The sequence below is a fragment of the Loxodonta africana genome, chromosome 12 (assembly GCF_030014295.1).
Source record: "Loxodonta africana isolate mLoxAfr1 chromosome 12, mLoxAfr1.hap2, whole genome shotgun sequence".
Lineage (NCBI taxonomy): Eukaryota > Metazoa > Chordata > Mammalia > Proboscidea > Elephantidae > Loxodonta > Loxodonta africana.
Genome location: NC_087353.1, coordinates 106,524,028 through 106,541,661, shown reverse-complemented (window position 1 = coordinate 106,541,661; position 17,634 = coordinate 106,524,028). Strand labels below are relative to the sequence as shown.

Below are 17,634 nucleotides of genomic sequence, written 5' to 3'. Positions count from 1 at the left end.
GGACCGTGCTGGTCCTGAGTCCTCTGTCTGACGCTCTTGCTTACTGTCTCATCCAGTCCCTCTTGACTTTAATACTCTCTATGCTGATAAGGAGCCTTAGTGGTACAGTGGTTAAGAGCTCAGCTGCTAACCAAAAGGTCATCATTTCAAATGCGCCATCGTTTCAAAACCCTATGGGGCAATTCTTCTCCGTTCCTATAGGGTGACTATGAGTCGAAATAACTCCATAGCAATGGGTTGGGTTTGTTAGGTTTATATGCTGATAAATACCAAATTCTTCTCCTCAGCCTAGATCTTCTCCTAGAGCTCCATAGTTAGACAACTGCCTACCTGATATCTCCGCTGGGATGCCCAATATATACCTCACACTTAACATATCCAAAGAGATCTCTTGATCTCCCCCAGCCAAATCTGCCCCTCTCTGTCTTCTCTGACTCAGTAAATGGCACCACCAGCTACCTGGATGCTTGAGTCGTCCTTGGTTTTTCCCTTTCCCTCACCCTCAACATCCAGACCATCAGCAAGTCCTGCCAACTCTAAATCTCCACAACACAGCCTGAATCCTTCCACTTTTTTCCATCTCCCCACCCTGGTCTAAGCTACCATTGTCTCTCTCCTGAACTACTACAGAAGCAACTTACCTTCTGTAAGTATGTGAGTATTTATTTCAAAATAAATAATTCTGTGCCAGGGTGAGGGAGAGGGAGAAGAGAATAAGAACGAGTATGGCTGAACCAAGTCTGGCCATGAGCTGATCATTGGTGAAGCTGGATGAAAAGCTGGGTGCAGTTCACTCTACTGGTCTCCATATTGTTTTAATTTTCCATAATAAAAAGTTTTAAAAAAAAAGGCCACCTAACCAGGTCTCCATGCTTCTACTTTTTTCCCTGTATAGTTCATTCATTCTTTGCCTACTTTTAAAACATAAATTACAGCATGTCACTTTCCTGCTTAAAACCTTCCAATCAATGGCTCCTTTACACTTATGAGAATATACAAACTCCTTACTCCAGCATGTGGGCCCTGGGTGAAATGATTCTGGTCTAGTTTCAAACTTCATCTCATGACCTGCTCCCTCTCCCACATCAACTATAGAGGACTTCCTTTCTCCCGGGACTTCTCTTCTCCAGGACTTGACTTCCGTTCTCCCCGGGACTTGACTTCTGTTCTCCCGGGACTTCTGTTCTCCTGGGACTTCTGTTCTCCCAGGACTTGACTTCTGTTCTCCCAGGACTTGACTTCCGTTCTCCCGGGACTTGACTTCTGTTCTCCCGGGACTTCTGTTCTCCTGGGACTTCTGTTCTCCCAGGACTTGACTTCTGTTCTCCCAGGACTTGACTTCTGTTCTCCCGGGACTTGACTTCTGTTCTCCCGGGACTTCTGTTCTCCTGGGACTTCTGTTCTCCCAGGACTTGACTTCTGTTCTCCCAGGACTTGACTTCCATTCTCCCGGGACTTGACTTCTGTTCTCCCGGGACTTCTGTTCTCCTGGGACTTCTGTTCTCCCAGGACTTGACTTCTGTTCTCCCGGGACTTGACTTCTGTTCTCCCAGGACTTCTGTTCTCCCGGGACTTGACTTCTGTTCTCCCAGGACTTCTGTTCTCCCAGGACTTGACTTCCGTTCTCCCGGGACTTGACTTCTGTTCTCCCGGGACTTCTGTTCTCCCAGGACTTCTGTTCTCCCAGGACTTGACTTCTGTTCTCCCAGGACTTGACTTCCGTTCTCCCGGGACTTGACTTCTGTTCTCCCGGGACTTCTGTTCTCCTGGGACTTCTGTTCTCCCAGGACTTGACTTCTGTTCTCCCGGGACTTGACTTCTGTTCTCCCAGGACTTCTGTTCTCCCGGGACTTGACTTCTGTTCTCCCAGGACTTCTGTTCTCCCAGGACTTGACTTCTGTTCTCCCGGGACTTGACTTCTGTTCTCCCAGGACTTCTGTTCTCCCGGGACTTGACTTCTGTTCTCCCAGGACTTCTGTTCTCCCAGGACTTGACTTCTGTTCTCCCGGGACTTGACTTCTGTTCTCCCGGGACTTCTGTTCTCCTGGGACTTCTGTTCTCCCAGGACTTGACTTCTGTTCTCCCGGGACTTGACTTCTGTTCTCCCAGGACTTCTGTTCTCCCAGGACTTCTGTTCTCCCAGGACTTCTGTTCTCCCAGGACTTGACTTCTGTTCTCCCAGGACTTGACTTCTGTTCTCCCGGGACTTGACTTCTGTTCTCCCGGGACTTCTGTTCTCCTGGGACTTCTGTTCTCCCAGGACTTGACTTCTGTTCTCCCAGGACTTGACTTCCGTTCTCCCGGGACTTGACTTCTGTTCTCCCGGGACTTCTGTTCTCCTGGGACTTCTGTTCTCCCAGGACTTGACTTCTGTTCTCCCGGGACTTGACTTCTGTTCTCCCAGGACTTCTGTTCTCCCAGGACTTCTGTTCTCCCGGGACTTGACTTCTGTTCTCCCAGGACTTCTGTTCTCCCAGGACTTGACTTCTGTTCTCCCGGGACTTGACTTCTGTTCTCCCAGGACTTCTGTTCTCCCAGGACTTCTGTTCTCCCGGGACTTGACTTCTGTTCTCCCAGGACTTGACTTCTGTTCTCCCGGGACTTGACTTCTGTTCTCCCGGGACTTCTGTTCTCCTGGGACTTCTGTTCTCCCAGGACTTGACTTCTGTTCTCCCGGGACTTGACTTCTGTTCTCCCAGGACTTCTGTTCTCCCAGGACTTCTGTTCTCCCAGGACTTGACTTCTGTTCTCCCGGGACTTGACTTCCGTTCTCCCAGGACTTCTCTTCTCCCGGGACTTCTCTTCTCCCAGCACCTCAAACGCGTCCTGCCTTAGAGCATTTGCTCGTGCTGCCTCTTCTTCCTGGAATACTCATCCCCAGTTCTTTGAACTGCTGATTTCTTATGGTCACTTAGGTTTCAGCTCAAATGTTTCTTCCTCAGAGTAGCCTTTGCTGACCGCCCTTTGTCTGTGTCACTTTGCTGTGTCATTTCCTTACAATCTGATCTCATTCATTTGTCTCTCCTTTTGTGGGAGAGCAGGGATCTTTTCTGTTCACCACCATGTCCCAGCACCTATGATAGAACCTAGGGTACGTGATGGGTGCTCAGCAAATAATTCTTCAATTAATAAATAAATTACAGAGTAGGGATAGCCGCCAGGAACCAGCCTTTCCTTGAGTAACAGCACATGCCTTTTCCTGTAGCAGTAATAACCCTAAGTTGCAGTAACACCTCAGAGATACTAGAACCACCATATTTGGTTTCTACCTGGAGTTCTAGAGAACTGAGATTGCAGGAGAAGGGCTACAGCTGGATTAGAACAGGTAGGGAAAACGTTAGCATTGTTTTGGGGTCGTGATAGACCAGAGGAACACAGGAATTAGGCATTGGATTTGCAAAGCATCATCCATTCCCAGTAAAGGGTCACAGTGCGAAAACGTAAGAGCCACTGGGATAAAAGGAGGAATAAGAGAATAGAGCAATTAGAGCATAGAAGAGAGTTGAAATTGAGAACTGGGTAAGCTGAGTAAACAAGGTGAATAATATGGAGGAAAGGGATTAAATCAAAATTAGGTAGTTCTCAGGTAGATGATCAAAAGAAATTTCCATTTACTTTCCCCACAGGTTAGGGTGCTGGAGCTAGAAACTGAATTACAGAAGGAGCGTCAAAAACTGGGAGAGCTTCGAAAAAAGCATTATGAGCTTGCTGGTGTTGCTGAGGGCTGGGAAGAAGGTGAGCTATCTGAAGGAAGAAGAAGCTGGGTGATGAGGGCTTCGTCTCCACTATGACAGAATGAGGAGTTCATCGTCGGGTGGATGACTTCCCCATCTCTATTCACAGTACATACTGCCTCTTCAGTTGTCTTTAAGCTAAACCTGGGCTAAACTGTGGTGAATGGAAAGCTTTTTTTTGTCACTGAACGTTGACCAGCAGATTCTCATCACTCACTCACTCGCTCACTCACTACTATCCTCTCAGGGCCCAGTTAGCCTGGTTTACTCCCCAGGAGTATAATTCCTGGCCAGTATAGAGTTGCGTAGTGAATGAATAGTGGTCAGTGAAGACCTGTAGACAGGGGCAGGCAGATTACAAGGTTCTGACTCTGGGAGCCAGTGGTGGGCAACAATGGCCAGGAGATAGGAAGGGCCAAGAGCTGAGAGATGGAGTAATATCTGGCCCACCACCACACAAGTCTGCGTGTGCTGCTTCCACATGTCCGAATTGGACCGAGTTGTGACTGAGTTGGCCAGTTCTTGTTGGGCTTGACTAACTCCGCGAACCAACCAGAGACACATCCTAGTCATTCTTAGATACGTAACTTTGGAAATAGATTATTACACCATGGTTGTCATCGTACTACATTTTAGAGCCCAGCATGGTGGCAGTTTTTGTTGGTTAAAGGAAGCATGCAAGGAGGAAGTGCTATGAAGCCTAATTGTTGACTTTTAGGAGCAGAAGCCTCTCCCCCTACGCTGCAAGGAGCAGTAGCCGAGAAGGAATAGAGCCAAACCAATGCCCCATACATCCGAGTGTAAGTTTTTGGGACCCATCTATGTGTTTGTTATCTCCCAGCTACAGACTAACTCCTTGGAGTTCCAGTGGCAGCCACACCACTCCCAGTGACCCTCAGGTCTGCTGAGGACTTGCATGACCTTTCCAAAGACTACCACTCCAAAATGACAACCTTTCTATTCCGAACCCATTTGGCCTCTGCTGCCTGTGAGCAAGGCCAAGGAGGAGGGATCCCAGGCCAACAGAGAGGACCTCCATTCCAGTCCTGCCTGCCTTATTCTGCCCACACCAACCTGTGTCCCTAGTAGAGGGTCCTGTAGTTCTGTTGAGAGCTTGGAGCTTGGAAAGGAAATATCTTACACATTTTCTTTTCTGTTTTCTTCTCAGTTTTTTTCATTTTCATCATTTGCACAAACTTGTGGGCATCAGAGGGCTGGTGGATTCCAAACCAAGACGCTACCCTGAAGACGTGCACCAAATCGGAACAGCAGGAGTGTCCTGGCCGAGAACGCCAAGGCAATTCTCCCCCTCTTTTGGCAGTTCCGTGGATTTCCACTGCTTCTTATGGTGATTGGTTGGGATTTTTGGTTTTATTTTTGAAAGCTGCATTCATATACCCAACTCTCCCAAAAAGAGCACCCCTGGAATGCTGAGTTTTCAGGGGCCCCTACACCACAGCAGTTAACAATGATGGTGCTGCTCAGGCTTTACCTTGGTGCTCCACATCAACCTCCACACTGTCCTGCCAAGAGAGTGAGGGTCAGCCAGGGCCCCTCCCCAGGGTTGGGCGGAGCTGCTGGGTGACAGCTATCTGCAAAAGGCAGAAGCAGAGCCAATGCCTTTCCTTCTTAAAGCTGGACCCCAGCTGAGAGCCTGTGTCCACCTTCAAAAGTGAGAGGGCTAAAGAAAGGCAGAAAGGGGATGCACACAGCCGGGTCTCAGGAGACCCCTTTCTTTGAAATTCCTTGTGACCAGGCTGAAAAACTCGCCCATGCTCGAATGGAGCTGATGAGAGTAGCAACACTGCTTCCCCATGCCACATCACGTTGGCCGCCTCCCTCCACACCTGGCCAGGGCCCAAGAAGAGGGAGCATGTCAGGGGCTACCAGCCTTGGCATCCTCTGAGTTCCATGTTCTACCTAATTAGCAGACCCAGAAGATCAGGCAAACTTGCTCCCGTTAGGAAAGAACCCTGTGCTTGGTTTGGTACCTTTGTATTTATTACTAACCTCCTTTAAGCAGCACACAGCCTATGGAAAGATGCTCTGAGCAATCAGGACTTCAGGGATGACTATGGCGAGCCTTACCTTGCTGTCCTAGTACATCAGCTTCAAAAATCAGAAACAAGGCCAAGATGCCAGCTCTGGACTGTTACCAGCTGGATCCTTAAGCAAGCAGGTTCCTCAGAGCATTTGGGTCAGGGAAAAAGAGAAAGGGGGAACCACTGGCTCAGACTGCTTTCAGCCCAAGTCCCAGCTCTGGGTGCCCTGCTGACTAGATCAGGACAGAGGGCTCATTAACAAACTCCTAGAGGCGGGCAGACTGGCACTACTTCTCTACTTCCCAGCAGACCCCAGTATTTAAGTGACCTTTCCATCTTGGAAAAGCAGTGTCTTCCTTCTTTAACTGTAGCAGTTCTTACATAGTAGCCAACAAGCACTTCCCAGGACCTGTCCCAAAGGAACATGTTAAGTTTTGCTACATGATGGGTTGTAAGACTCCTGTTCGATCACTGTGAAACAAACCCCCTCCTCCTGACCCAGCCCAGCTCCCTCTCTGTGCTTTTTCTAAGCGGGGCACTCAAAAGACAGTCTCCCGGAAACTCAAACTCCATACAGGGCTAAGGAGCCATCAGCAGGAGAAATTGAGGGCTTATCATTTTTCCATCCCAAGGCTCAGAGGAGTAGTGTCCGGCATCTCTGGCCCAGTTAAATCTGTCAGTGTGTTCTCAGTGTGGGTCGGCATTTCCAAAGATGGTTAGTCCTCGTTTCTAGAGTCCTGGCCATTCAAACTATTGTGCTCCAATTTAACAGTGGGGGAAAAATCTAGTGTATTGGATCAGGTTAGTAGTCTATGCTGAAACATTTTATAAGAAGCCACAATAATTTCTAAAATCTTCATGGACTTAGTAAAACAGATAAGAAAGTGCCGAAGCACGAGCAGCGGCCAGTTCAGTCTCACATGAGGAGTATCTGTCAGATGTAGTGTAATTGGTTCACAACAGCTCAGATTAGAAGCTAGTCCATTCTCCAGCCAAAACCAAATGTCCTATCTTGGTTCCTCTTAATGAGTGTCTTACATTTGGTGTGATTAAAGCAGAAATCACGTCTCAAGGCTGAAGATGAACCTCACAGCTTTTTCGTCCCATTGGCCTACTGTTAGTGACTAAACTTGCACGTCTCATGGGTGAGTGTAAATGGGTCATAACAGGCCAACAACAAAAAGATGGCTTATGATGACAGGTTGAGATACACCTGCCTCTGTTATTTAATTTTATTATACAGTGCTCCAAAAACCTCTAGAGTAAGGATATGTGCACGTAATAAGGAAAGTAATAGAAGATGAGTGAGGAGTTTAAATTAGACTCAAATTTAGATTATTTACAGAGTCTGCTGCCCAGAACACTTCCCTAGGATCCCAACTGAACATGAGTCCTTAACCCGGTGGCTGGAACAACCAGACACTGTCCAGAGCATCCTTTCTTGGAATTATTTCAGCTACCAAATCAGATACCAAGGTTTACACCAGGTAACACAGGGATCACAGAGACACGTCACCTTGGTCAGATTAGTTTGCTTTGGCCTCTCACTCCTGAGGAAGAGCTGGTTCTGAGCCAGCACCTGGCACATTCTCAGTTCTTGGTCAGCTCCTTAGTTGAGAGGGGTCTATTGGCTGCACTTTACCCCATCTTTAATAACTGGCAAATTTCTTGCTACCTTTTACCATCTTTCCAAATCTCTGAAAATCCTTTCTGCCAGTGGAAGCCTTCAGTCCAACGCTGGCCTTCCAGCCAGACAGCTTTGCCCTCTCTCTGGCTTCCTCGGTCTTCCTTGGTCCTGCAGAGACCACACTGCCTGTAGCATAGACCACCACCACGGGCCTGTCAGCCATAAACACAGCAAACCCTGCCAGCTGTTTGCTGCTCAGTTCCTTCATCTCCCAGGTCAATAGCCCACAGTGGTGGCACTGCCTTTTACCCCAGGAGCCAAAGCAATGGGAACAACTGGTTAGGTGCAGTTGGGTCCAATTCTGAGAGAAGAGATTTCCCGACATGTCTTTCAGGTGACTCTCAACTACCTCAGGTTTAAAAATCCCTAAATTAAGCTGATTCCTAGGGACAAACCGAGGAGGTTCAGATAAATCTTGGTGATAACGAAATTGTCTCAAACTTATAGTAACTCTTTCACATTTAGGTTTGCAGGGATGGGGTTGGGTTTGTTCTGTTTTAAACCTTTCCCCCAGTTTTCCATTAGAATAGTTCCTATAAATGAATTTCATTTTTCACTGAGTGCCTACCTTCCCAGGGCAGGTAGCCACTGGCTTTTGTTTCCTTCCAACAATACTTTTATTATGATACTAAGATCTTTCTTTGTATAATACATTGCATCTGTGTTTGCAATTTTTGAAATAAATATTTCAACCTGGCAATGGAGAGTAGTGGTGATAACTGACTAAAGTGGCTTTGAGGTCTAGGGTTCCAGTGAAAAGCTTGCGTTTACACCCTGAGGTTCACCGAACCCACTTACGTGCTGGGCCTTTGGGAATATATCCTTAAAAAGAATTTTTCTGAGAGGTGCAGCTGTTACCACATTTCCTTAGCTGGTTTAGAAAGAAGAAGTATTACTTTGTACTCTTTAAATATGTTCCATCCTCCCTGTCCTTGTGGAGGATTAGATGGAAAATGCCAGGGTGGTTGGGGTAAATGACCTAGAAGGCCAGGTCTCTGATTAAAATCTGGGGGCTCGGGCGGTAACTACTACCTTCTCCACCCTTTCAATGCAAAAATAACCTGACACCTTCAAGCTGGATGTGATGAATTCTGCTTAGGGACAGAAGCTTCCAATTAGGGATTCAGAACGAGCCATTCGCAGTTAGATCTGGAAAGAGAGCTAACAGAATGGGGCTGGGTTGCATGACGACCTTTCCACAGGATGGAACTTCTGCAACCTAACACTGCCAAGGTGACCTACAAGCGGAGATACAGGGCAGGCCTGAGGGTGGTAAGTGGGGGATTCACCCAAATGACTCATCAAGTAAGGAGAGAATGAGGCAACTAATAGAAGCTAGAGCCTAAAGCTAATCAAAGAACCAGGAAAACAAGAGAAGAGGAATAGTGTTGAAACTGCCTAGTGGGAAGATGAGCGGGATAGCACAGAAGATGGGAACACTTCCTGACAGCTGGCTTTTTCTGGTCCCTGTAGCAGAATGCCAAGGTGAGCCTGCTCCATTTAAAGCACTGCTGATAGAATGGACAGTTCTTGGTCACAGCTGTCTTGCAGGTCAGTCCTGGAGCTCAGATGTGAAGATGAGGGGTCCAGAAAGCCAATCAGCAGTCCTGTCTTGGGCAAGGGGAAGTCTCCTTCCGGGGCCTGGGTCTGGCCAGGCCAGCAGTGCCATCCAGGAGAGCACGCCCAGCTCAGGCCAGACCAGGTGGGCCCCAGTGTTCCTGCTTCCTCCCTCTCAGGTACACTCCAGCCCTCTACACTCCCCCACTCAGCATGGCTCTGCTACTCCCATCTGAGGGGTCTTCCTGGGGGTCTGTGGTCAGGCCTCAGTTCTAGGAATGAACCCTGCCTAGTGGGTCTCTCACCCTGGCCAGCACAGCATTTTATGAGGAATTGTGTGATATTCAGCCACCAGAATGATGCTAACATGCTATCAAAAAGGGGGAGGGGACCTAGGGTTTATACAGACAGGCCTGCCAAGGTGGAAAGAAACAAAGGGTTGAATGGGCAAGTAGGAGGACAGCCTAGATGAAAAGGGGAAGGGAACCGAGGGTTCCTACAGACCAGTCTGCCAGGGTGAAGAAACACAGGGTTAAGATGGGCAAGTGGGAGGACAGCCTAGATGAAAAGAGGGAGGGAATTGAGGGTTCCTACAGACAGGTCTGCCAAGGTGAAGAAACACAGGGTTAAGATGGGCAAGTGGGAGGACAGCCTAGATGAAAAAATGAAGCCACAGGATGTAGCTGAGCATACTGTGTACAGTTGTGATTCAAAGTCAGCAAGTTATCCTCAGTTGCTAACACATTACCTGACATGTGGGAGGCCTCTGAACATTATTTTTGAATGAATGACTGAATTCTCTCTTTTCACTGCATTTTTAGTCATGCACACATTTTGTGCATCCATTCATTATGCAGACATTGAGGTTTTTAAAGAAGGCTGTCCTCAAAAGCTACATTCACGTACTCACTACTTGTTATGAGGCATCTTCCGTATGAAGTACTGGGAACACAGTGGAAAGCAAAAATAGATACGGTCTCGACTTCCTGGAGCTTGCAGGCTACTGAGGGAAATAAATCAGATAAATGATCACAACCACTGGAAGAAGCACAATCAGGAAGGGACAGAGTGCTGGGAGAGCATGTCAGGGTGCTTACAGAAAGGATTCCTTAAAAAGTTGATGGCTGAGCTAAGAGGATGAGGAGGTGTTACCTAGATAACGCAGGTAGGAAAGCTCACCCCAGGTGGCAGGAACTGCATGTGCAAAGGCACTGTGATGGGACACCAGAGAGACTGAGGCCATTGTGTAACTGGAGCCCAGAAGAGAATGGTGCGTGAGGGGTCTGGAGGAAGAGGCAGGGGCAGGTCATGCAGACAAGGCCAAGCTGTTGAAGGGCTTTAAGCAAAGGGGTGACAAGACCAGATGGGCATTTTGAAAAGGCCATTCTAGTGCAGTATGAGAACAGATCAGAGTAGTACAAGAGTAGATGTGGGAAGACCAGGAGGGAAGCTATCGTAGTCCAGACAGGATGAGAGAAGCTTGGGCTAGGGTACTGGCAGTAGAGATGGGGAGAAAGGACAGGCCAGAAAGACATTTAAAAGGTAAAATGGACAGGCCTTGGTTTAGAAAAGGGTATAGGAACAGGAATTGTCAAGGATGGCTCCCAGGTTTCTGGCTTGTAGAGCTGGATAGATGGTGGTATCACCTGCCTGAGGAAACCCTAGAAGCGGGCAGGTTTGGCACAGATGTGTTTTCAGTTTGAATTGCCTTTGAGACATCCAAGTGAAGATACTGAGTAGGTTCCTGCATTCAGAGAAGTCATAGGTAAGATGTCATGAGAAAAGGAGAGGGTCCAGAATGGGCCTCGAATTTCAACATTTAGAATAGTCAGGCGCAGGAAGCTAAACTTGCCAAGGACCTGAGAAGGAGCAGCTTGAGAGACAGGGAAGTCAGGAGACTGTAAGGTATGAACAGCAAGGGAAGATGGTGTTTCAAGGAGTGAAACACAGTGTTAAATATTGTCATTCTGAAGGCTTGTTCCAAGTAAATGCTATAGGAGCTTGTCTTAGTTATCTAGTGCTGCTATTACAGAAATACCACAAGTGGATGGCTTTAACAAAGAGACATTTATTCTCTCACAGTCTGGGAGGCTAGACGTCCAAATTCAGAGTGCCAGCTCTAAGAGAAGGCTTTCTCTCTCTGTCGGTTCCGGAGGAAAGTCCTCGTCATCAGTCTTCCCTTGGTCTAGGAGCTTCTCCGCACAGAAACCTCAGGGCCGAAGGACGTGCTCTGCTCCCAGCACTGCTTTCTTGGTGAATGAGGTCCCCATGTCTCTCTGCTGGCTTCTTTCTTTTCTGTCTCAAAAGAGATTGGCTCAAGAAACAATCTAATCTTGTAGATTGAGTCCTGCTTCATCTGCATAACTGCTGCTAATCCCATCTCCTCAACATCATATAGATGGTATTTACATGTAGGAATATCGCATCAGATGACAAAATGGTGAATAATCATACAATGCTGGGAATCATGGCCTAGCCAAGTCCACAGGTATTTTGGGGGGACACAATTCAATTCATGACAGAGCTGTTGACATCATTCCCAAATGTAATGATCCAGAAAGACTGCATAGAGGGACATTTAACTCTTATCCCAAAATGATAGCTCTGATTTCAGCAGGTGGAAATAATGTAACAGGATATGCCAGGTAGGTGAAATGCTACCAAAAGTATAAATATGGGGCAGCAAGGTTAGGGAAGGGTCTATCATCTGGTTTGGTTGAAGCATAAAATTTTTGAGCAGAGAAACAGGAGAGAAAAGCTTCAAAGGTAACTTGTACCAAGCTAAAGAAAATTTTGAACGCCAGGCTAAGAAGTTCTGATATAGTTCCACAGAGAGCCATTGCTGGGTCTTAGATATGGGAATAGGCCCATCTCTCACTCTCACCTTCTCACAGTGTTCAATAGTCACACTGACGCAGACTGAAGACACGTCCTGAAGGCTGACACAACATTTTGGTAACCTCACGAGATCTTCCGTACTGCCTCTTATGTTCCCTTTTTCCTCTGCCTTTCACCATTACAATTGAACTAAAGTGTGCATCAGGTTTTCTTTTTTCACCATGCACATGGGCTCTGAAACCCTTCTTCCTCATTCTATGTGTACTCTGCTTCCTGTTCCATCTCTGAGCCAAAACCAAGCCTAAGTATGGCTGCTAGCACAGAAGTGCTGTTTCTAGAGAAAGCCTAAGTTTCTGAGTTAAATACCAAAGTTCTTGGAAGCATCCTGAACTCCCCTTCAAAATCTTTGCCACAGTCTCCGTTGTTGTCACTGTTGTTGGGTGCCATCGAGTCGGTTCCAAACTCATAGTGACTACATACAACAGAATGAAACACAGCCCAGACCTGCGCCGTCCTCACAAATGTTGCTGTTTGAGACCACTGTTGAAGCCACTGTCAATCCATCTTGTCGAGGGTCTCCCTCTTTTTTGCTGACTGTCCGTCCACCTTACGAAGCATGATGTCCTTCTCCAGGGACTGATCCTTCCTGATAACATGTACAAAGCACATGAGAAGAAGTCTCACCATTGTTGCTTCCAAGGGGCACTCTGGCTGTCCTTCTTCCAAGGAAGATTTGTTCATTCTTCTGGCAGTCCATGGTATGTTCAATATTCTTCGCCGACACCATAATTCAAAAGCATCAACTCTTCTTTGGTCTTCCTTATTCTTTGTCTGGCTTTCATATGTATATGAGGAGACTGAAAATATCATGGCTTGGGTCAGGCACACCCTAGTCCTCAAAGTGACATCTTTGCTTTTCAACACTTTAAAGAGGTCTTTTTGCAGCAGATTTCTCCAGTGCAATACATTGTTTGGTTTCTTGACTGCTGCTTCCATGGGCGTTGATTATGGATGCAAGTAAAACGAAATCCTTGACGATTTCAGTCCTCTCCATTTATCATGATTTTTCTTATTGGTCCAGTTGTGAGGATTCTGTTTATGTTGAGGTATAATCCATGCTGAAGGCTGTAGTCTTTAATCTTCAGTAAGTGCCTCAAGTCCTCTTCACTTCCAGCACGCATGGCTGTATCATCTGCGTATTGCAGATTGTTAATTAGTCTTCCTCCAGTCCTGATGCCACATTCTTCTCCATAAAGTCCAGCTTCTCAGGTTATTTGCTCAGCATACAGATTGAATAAGTATGGTGAAAGGATACAACCCTGACGCACACCTTTCCTGATTTTAAACCACACAGTATCCCCTTGTTCTGTTCGAATGACTGCCTCTTGGTCTATGTACAGGTTCCACATGAGCACAATTAAGTGTTGTAGAATTCCCATTTTTTGCAGTATTATCCATAATTTGTTATGATCCACACAGTTGAATGCCTTTGTGTAGTCAGTAGAACACAGGTAAACATCTTTCTGGTATTCTCTGATTTTTCAGCCAAGATCCAGCTGACATCAGCAATGGCATTCCTCATTCCATGTCCTCTTCTGAATCCAGCTTCAATTTCTGGCAGTTCCCAGTCAATGTACTGCTGCAACCTTTTTTGAATTATCTTCAGCAAAATTTTCCTTGAGTGTGATATTAATGATATTGTTCAATAATTTCTGCATTCTGTTGGAGCACCTTTCTTGGGAATGGGCACAAATTTGGATTTCTTCCAGTCGGTCGGCCAGGTAGCTGTCTTCTATATTTCTTGGCATAGATGAGTGATCACCTCCAGTGCTGCATTCGTTTGTTGAAACATCTCAGTTATTCCGTCAGTTCCTGGAGCCTTGTTGTTCACCAATACTTTCAGTGCAGGCTGGACTTCTTCCTTCAATACTATCAATTATTGATCATATGCTGTCTCCTGAAATGTTTGAATGTCAACCAGTTATTTTTGGTACAATAACTGTATATTCCTTCCATTTTCGTTTGATGCATCCTACATCATTCAATATTTTGCCCATAGAATCCTTCAGTATTGCAATTCAAGGCTTGAATTTTTTCTTCAGTTCTTTCAGCTTGAAAAATGTGCAGCGTGTTCTTCCCATTTGGTTTTCTATCTCCAGGTCTTTGCACATTTCCTTATAATACTTTGTCTTCTCCAGCTGCCCTTTGAAATCTTCTGTTCAACTCTTTTACTTTATTTCTTCCATTCACTTTAGCTACTTTATGCTCAAGAGCAAGTTTCAGAGTCTCTTCTGACATCCATTTAGGTCTTTTCCATCTTTCCTGTCTTTTTAATGATCTTTTGCTTTCTTCATGTATGATATCCTTGATGTCATCCCGTAACTCCTCTGGTCCTCATTCATTAGTGTTCAGTGTGTCAGATCTATTCTTGAGATGGTCTCCAAATTCAGGTGGGATATACTCAAGGTTGTATCTTGGTTCTCATGTACTTGTTTTAATTTTCTTCAGCTTCAAGTTGAACATGCTTATGAGCAATTGATGGTCTGGTCAGCAGTCGCCCCTGGCCTTGTTCTGACTGATGACATCGAGCTTTTCCATTGTCTCTTTTCACAGATGTAGTGGTTTGATTCCTGTGTTTTCCATCCGGTGAAGGCCACACATATAGTCACCGTTTATGTTGTTGAAAAAAGGCATTTATAATGAGTAAGTCATTGGTCTTGCAAAATTCTGTTATGCAATCTCCAGTGTCATTTCGGTCACCAAGGCTATCTTTGCACTACTGAGCCTTCTTTGTTTCCAACTTCCACATTCCAATCACCATTAATTATCAGTGCATCTTGATTGCATGTTTGATCAGTTTCAGACTGTAGAAGTTGGTAAAAATCTTCAATTTCCTCATTTTTGGTGTTAGTGGTTGGTGTATAAATTTGAATAATGGTCGTATTAACAGGTCTTATAGGATATTATCCTATTACTGACAGCATTATACTTCAGGATAGATCTCAAAATGTTCTTTTTAACGATGAATGAGACACCATTCCTCTTCAATTTGTCATTCCTGGCATGGTAGACCATATGATTCTCTGATTCAGAATGGCCAGTATCAGTCCATTTCAGCTCACTAATGCCTAGGATATCGATTTTTATGCATTTCATTTTTGATGTCTTCTAATTTTCCTAGAGTCATACTTCGTACATTCCACATTCCCATTATTAATGGTTGTGTGCAGCTGTTTCCTCTCATTTTGGGTGGTGCCACCTCAGCAAATGAATGTCCTGAAAGCTTTACTTTATCCACCTCATTAAGGTTGACTCTACTTTGAGGAGGCAGCTCTTCCCCAGTTGTATTTTGAGGGCCTTCCAACCTGAGGGGCTCATCTTCTGGCACTGTACCAGACAGTGTTCCACTGCTATACATAAGGTCTGTCTCAGTTGGAAGCTCTGCTGAAACCTGTCCACCATGGGTGACCCTGCTGGTGCTTGAAATACCAATGGCATAGCTTCCAGCATCACAGCAACATGCAAGCCACCACAGTATGACAAACTGACAGACACTTGGTGGACAATCTCCATATATCTTCTAATTATATTTTTTCCCTAAAGGACCAATATTCAAAATAAATTTTGAAAACTAAATTGTATTCAATTTAATTCTATTATCATATTGTTTAAAATGGCTAATCTTACAATAGTTATATCTTCTGGATTCCTGTCAGTTCAGTTTTTATTATATACAAGAGGCTGTAGAAGATAGAAAAATAAACAAGATATGGTCCTTTAAGGGCCTTCCAAACTTGGAAAGAAGACACATGTACATTCGAAACTGAAATATAAACATGAAAGAGAAATGAGGCAATAACTTTGAGTATGTAACAGCACCAAGGGAAGTTTTTTTAAGGGGAAAGAATTGAGAATGTGTAAAGAGTAAAAAGAAGTCAGAGGGGGTAGAGACTGAAGTATGACAGAAATAAGAGGAGTGCTGAAGCTAGTTCCTAGAGATGTGATTCATTCATTCCTTCCCACAAATTCTTATTCAGTGTCTACTGTGTTTAAGGCCCAAAGGATACAGTGCTAGGAACACATCCCACCCTCCCAGAGCTTGCAGTCTGGTGGGGCAGCTGACATTCAACAAGTGGGTTGCATGTCCCAAACGGAGTGGTGAAAAAGATGATGTGACAAGGGAACTTATACATTCAGGAGGGCCCGGGGAAGCCCCCATGAGGCAATGACATGATAGCTGAGGCTGACCAAACTGTAGGGCCTCGACTGCCAGCTGAAGGGTTTGGGGATTTATTCTCTGGATCATAGGCAGGGATGTGATGACACCAGCTGTCACCTCTCGTCTAAATCACCCTAGTAACCTCCTAAATCATCACCAACATGAGCTCTGGTCCCCTGCCAAGCCGTTCTCCAGACTGCTGCTCAAGTCATCATTTCCAAAGTTAAATCTGATCTTGTCACTCACCCTCCCTCCCTTCTGTAAAACCTTTCGGTGGCTTCCCATTGCTTTTATGTTGTAAACAAGCCCATAAGCTCCTCCCCAGAATCTGTAGGGTCAGGTCTCAAGCAACCTTGTCATCCTCCTCACTGCTCCCACCACTACTACTCTCCATTCCAAACACATGGACTTCTTCCAGGACTTTGACCTTGACATGCTCCCTCCTGCCCAAGCCTTTCGATGTGCTGTTCGTGCTGCTAGGGCACTCTGCCCTGCCCTCTTTGCCCAGTTGACTCCACTCATCTTTCTGACCTCAGTTTAAGCATCACTTCCTCAGGAAAGACTTCCCTGAATTCCCCAATTAGGTCAAACTATTTTATTTCAGGCACTCATGTTATCTTGGTTCTCTCCTTCATAGTCCTTGTCACAGCTGCAATTTTACATTTGCTTGTTTGACCATTTGACTGTTAGGTTTCTCCATTAGACTACCTGAGGACCATGAAGGCATGGTTTCTGTCCATTTTTGCTCGTTATTGTACCCTTGCACTAGCACAATGCCTGGCACATAGTAGGCACTCAAATATTTGTGAAAGATTTGTATTCTATAAAGATCACTCAACAGTGTGGAAAACAGATAATAAGAAAAGTATGAATGGGAGAAAGTGGTTACAATGCTATTGTAGTAGACCAGACAGGCAGTGTCAGCAGTAGGGAATGCAGTAGATAGATAAGAGGTATGTCCAGGATGTAAAATTATAGGATTCATCGAGGTGAGAGAGAAATAAGAATGAATCCAAGGTTTCTGTCTTGAGCAAAAGGGTGGATGATGGTGTCGTATACTGAGATGGGCAACACTACAAGAGGAGCAGGTTGGTTGGAGAATGAAAAGGGTACAGATAGGAAGATGACCCATTCAGTCTGGGATTTGTTGAACACCCAGGTGGAGATGGACACAGTAGTCTGAATCCTAGTAAATAAGAGTAGGGTAAAGTTTCACATTCAGGAATGCACAGCACATAGAAGATCTATGTTTTGGGAGAGGCAATTCTCCATGGGCCCTGAGCATCGCTCTGTGTTCCTGCTGGGTTTATTGAGAATACAAGGTTCTGGCTTTTTTTTTTTTTTTTTTTTCTGGGCCATTTCTCAAGGTTATGTTTACACTGAGCAACAGTCAAGGATGAAGTAATATCTTTCTCCAGTCAAAGAGCAAGCTTGCTCAAGGATCACTATAAAAGCAGTGAGTTCCCCAGCTCAATGTTCCTCTCTTGTAATGCAACCCATTGCATGTGCAGGCATCCATCTATGACCACCTATGTGGGACTTAGTGGACAAAGGAAA

At 45.6% G+C, this 17,634-nt stretch overlaps 1 protein-coding gene across 6 annotated transcripts in view; it reads left to right on the top strand.

The window, feature by feature from the left end:
• HIP1 (huntingtin interacting protein 1) overlaps window positions 1–17,378 on the top strand; it is a 274,804-nt gene extending 257,426 nt beyond the window's left edge. For 4 of the 6 annotated variants that reach the window (XM_023556049.2, XM_023556050.2, XM_023556051.2 and 1 more), the window contains 3 exons: window positions 3,627–3,735; window positions 4,453–4,534; window positions 4,903–17,375. In XM_023556049.2, coding sequence (XP_023411817.2) covers window positions 3,627–3,735; window positions 4,453–4,505 — 162 coding nt within the window. In that variant the 3' untranslated portion in view covers window positions 4,506–4,534; window positions 4,903–17,375. Of the gene's footprint in view, window positions 1–3,626; window positions 3,736–4,452; window positions 4,535–4,902 lie in introns of all 6 variants that reach the window. The other 2 variants (XM_064296137.1, XM_023556048.2) reach the window with 2 other exon arrangements.
• The last annotated feature ends 256 nt before the right edge of the window (window positions 17,379–17,634 follow it).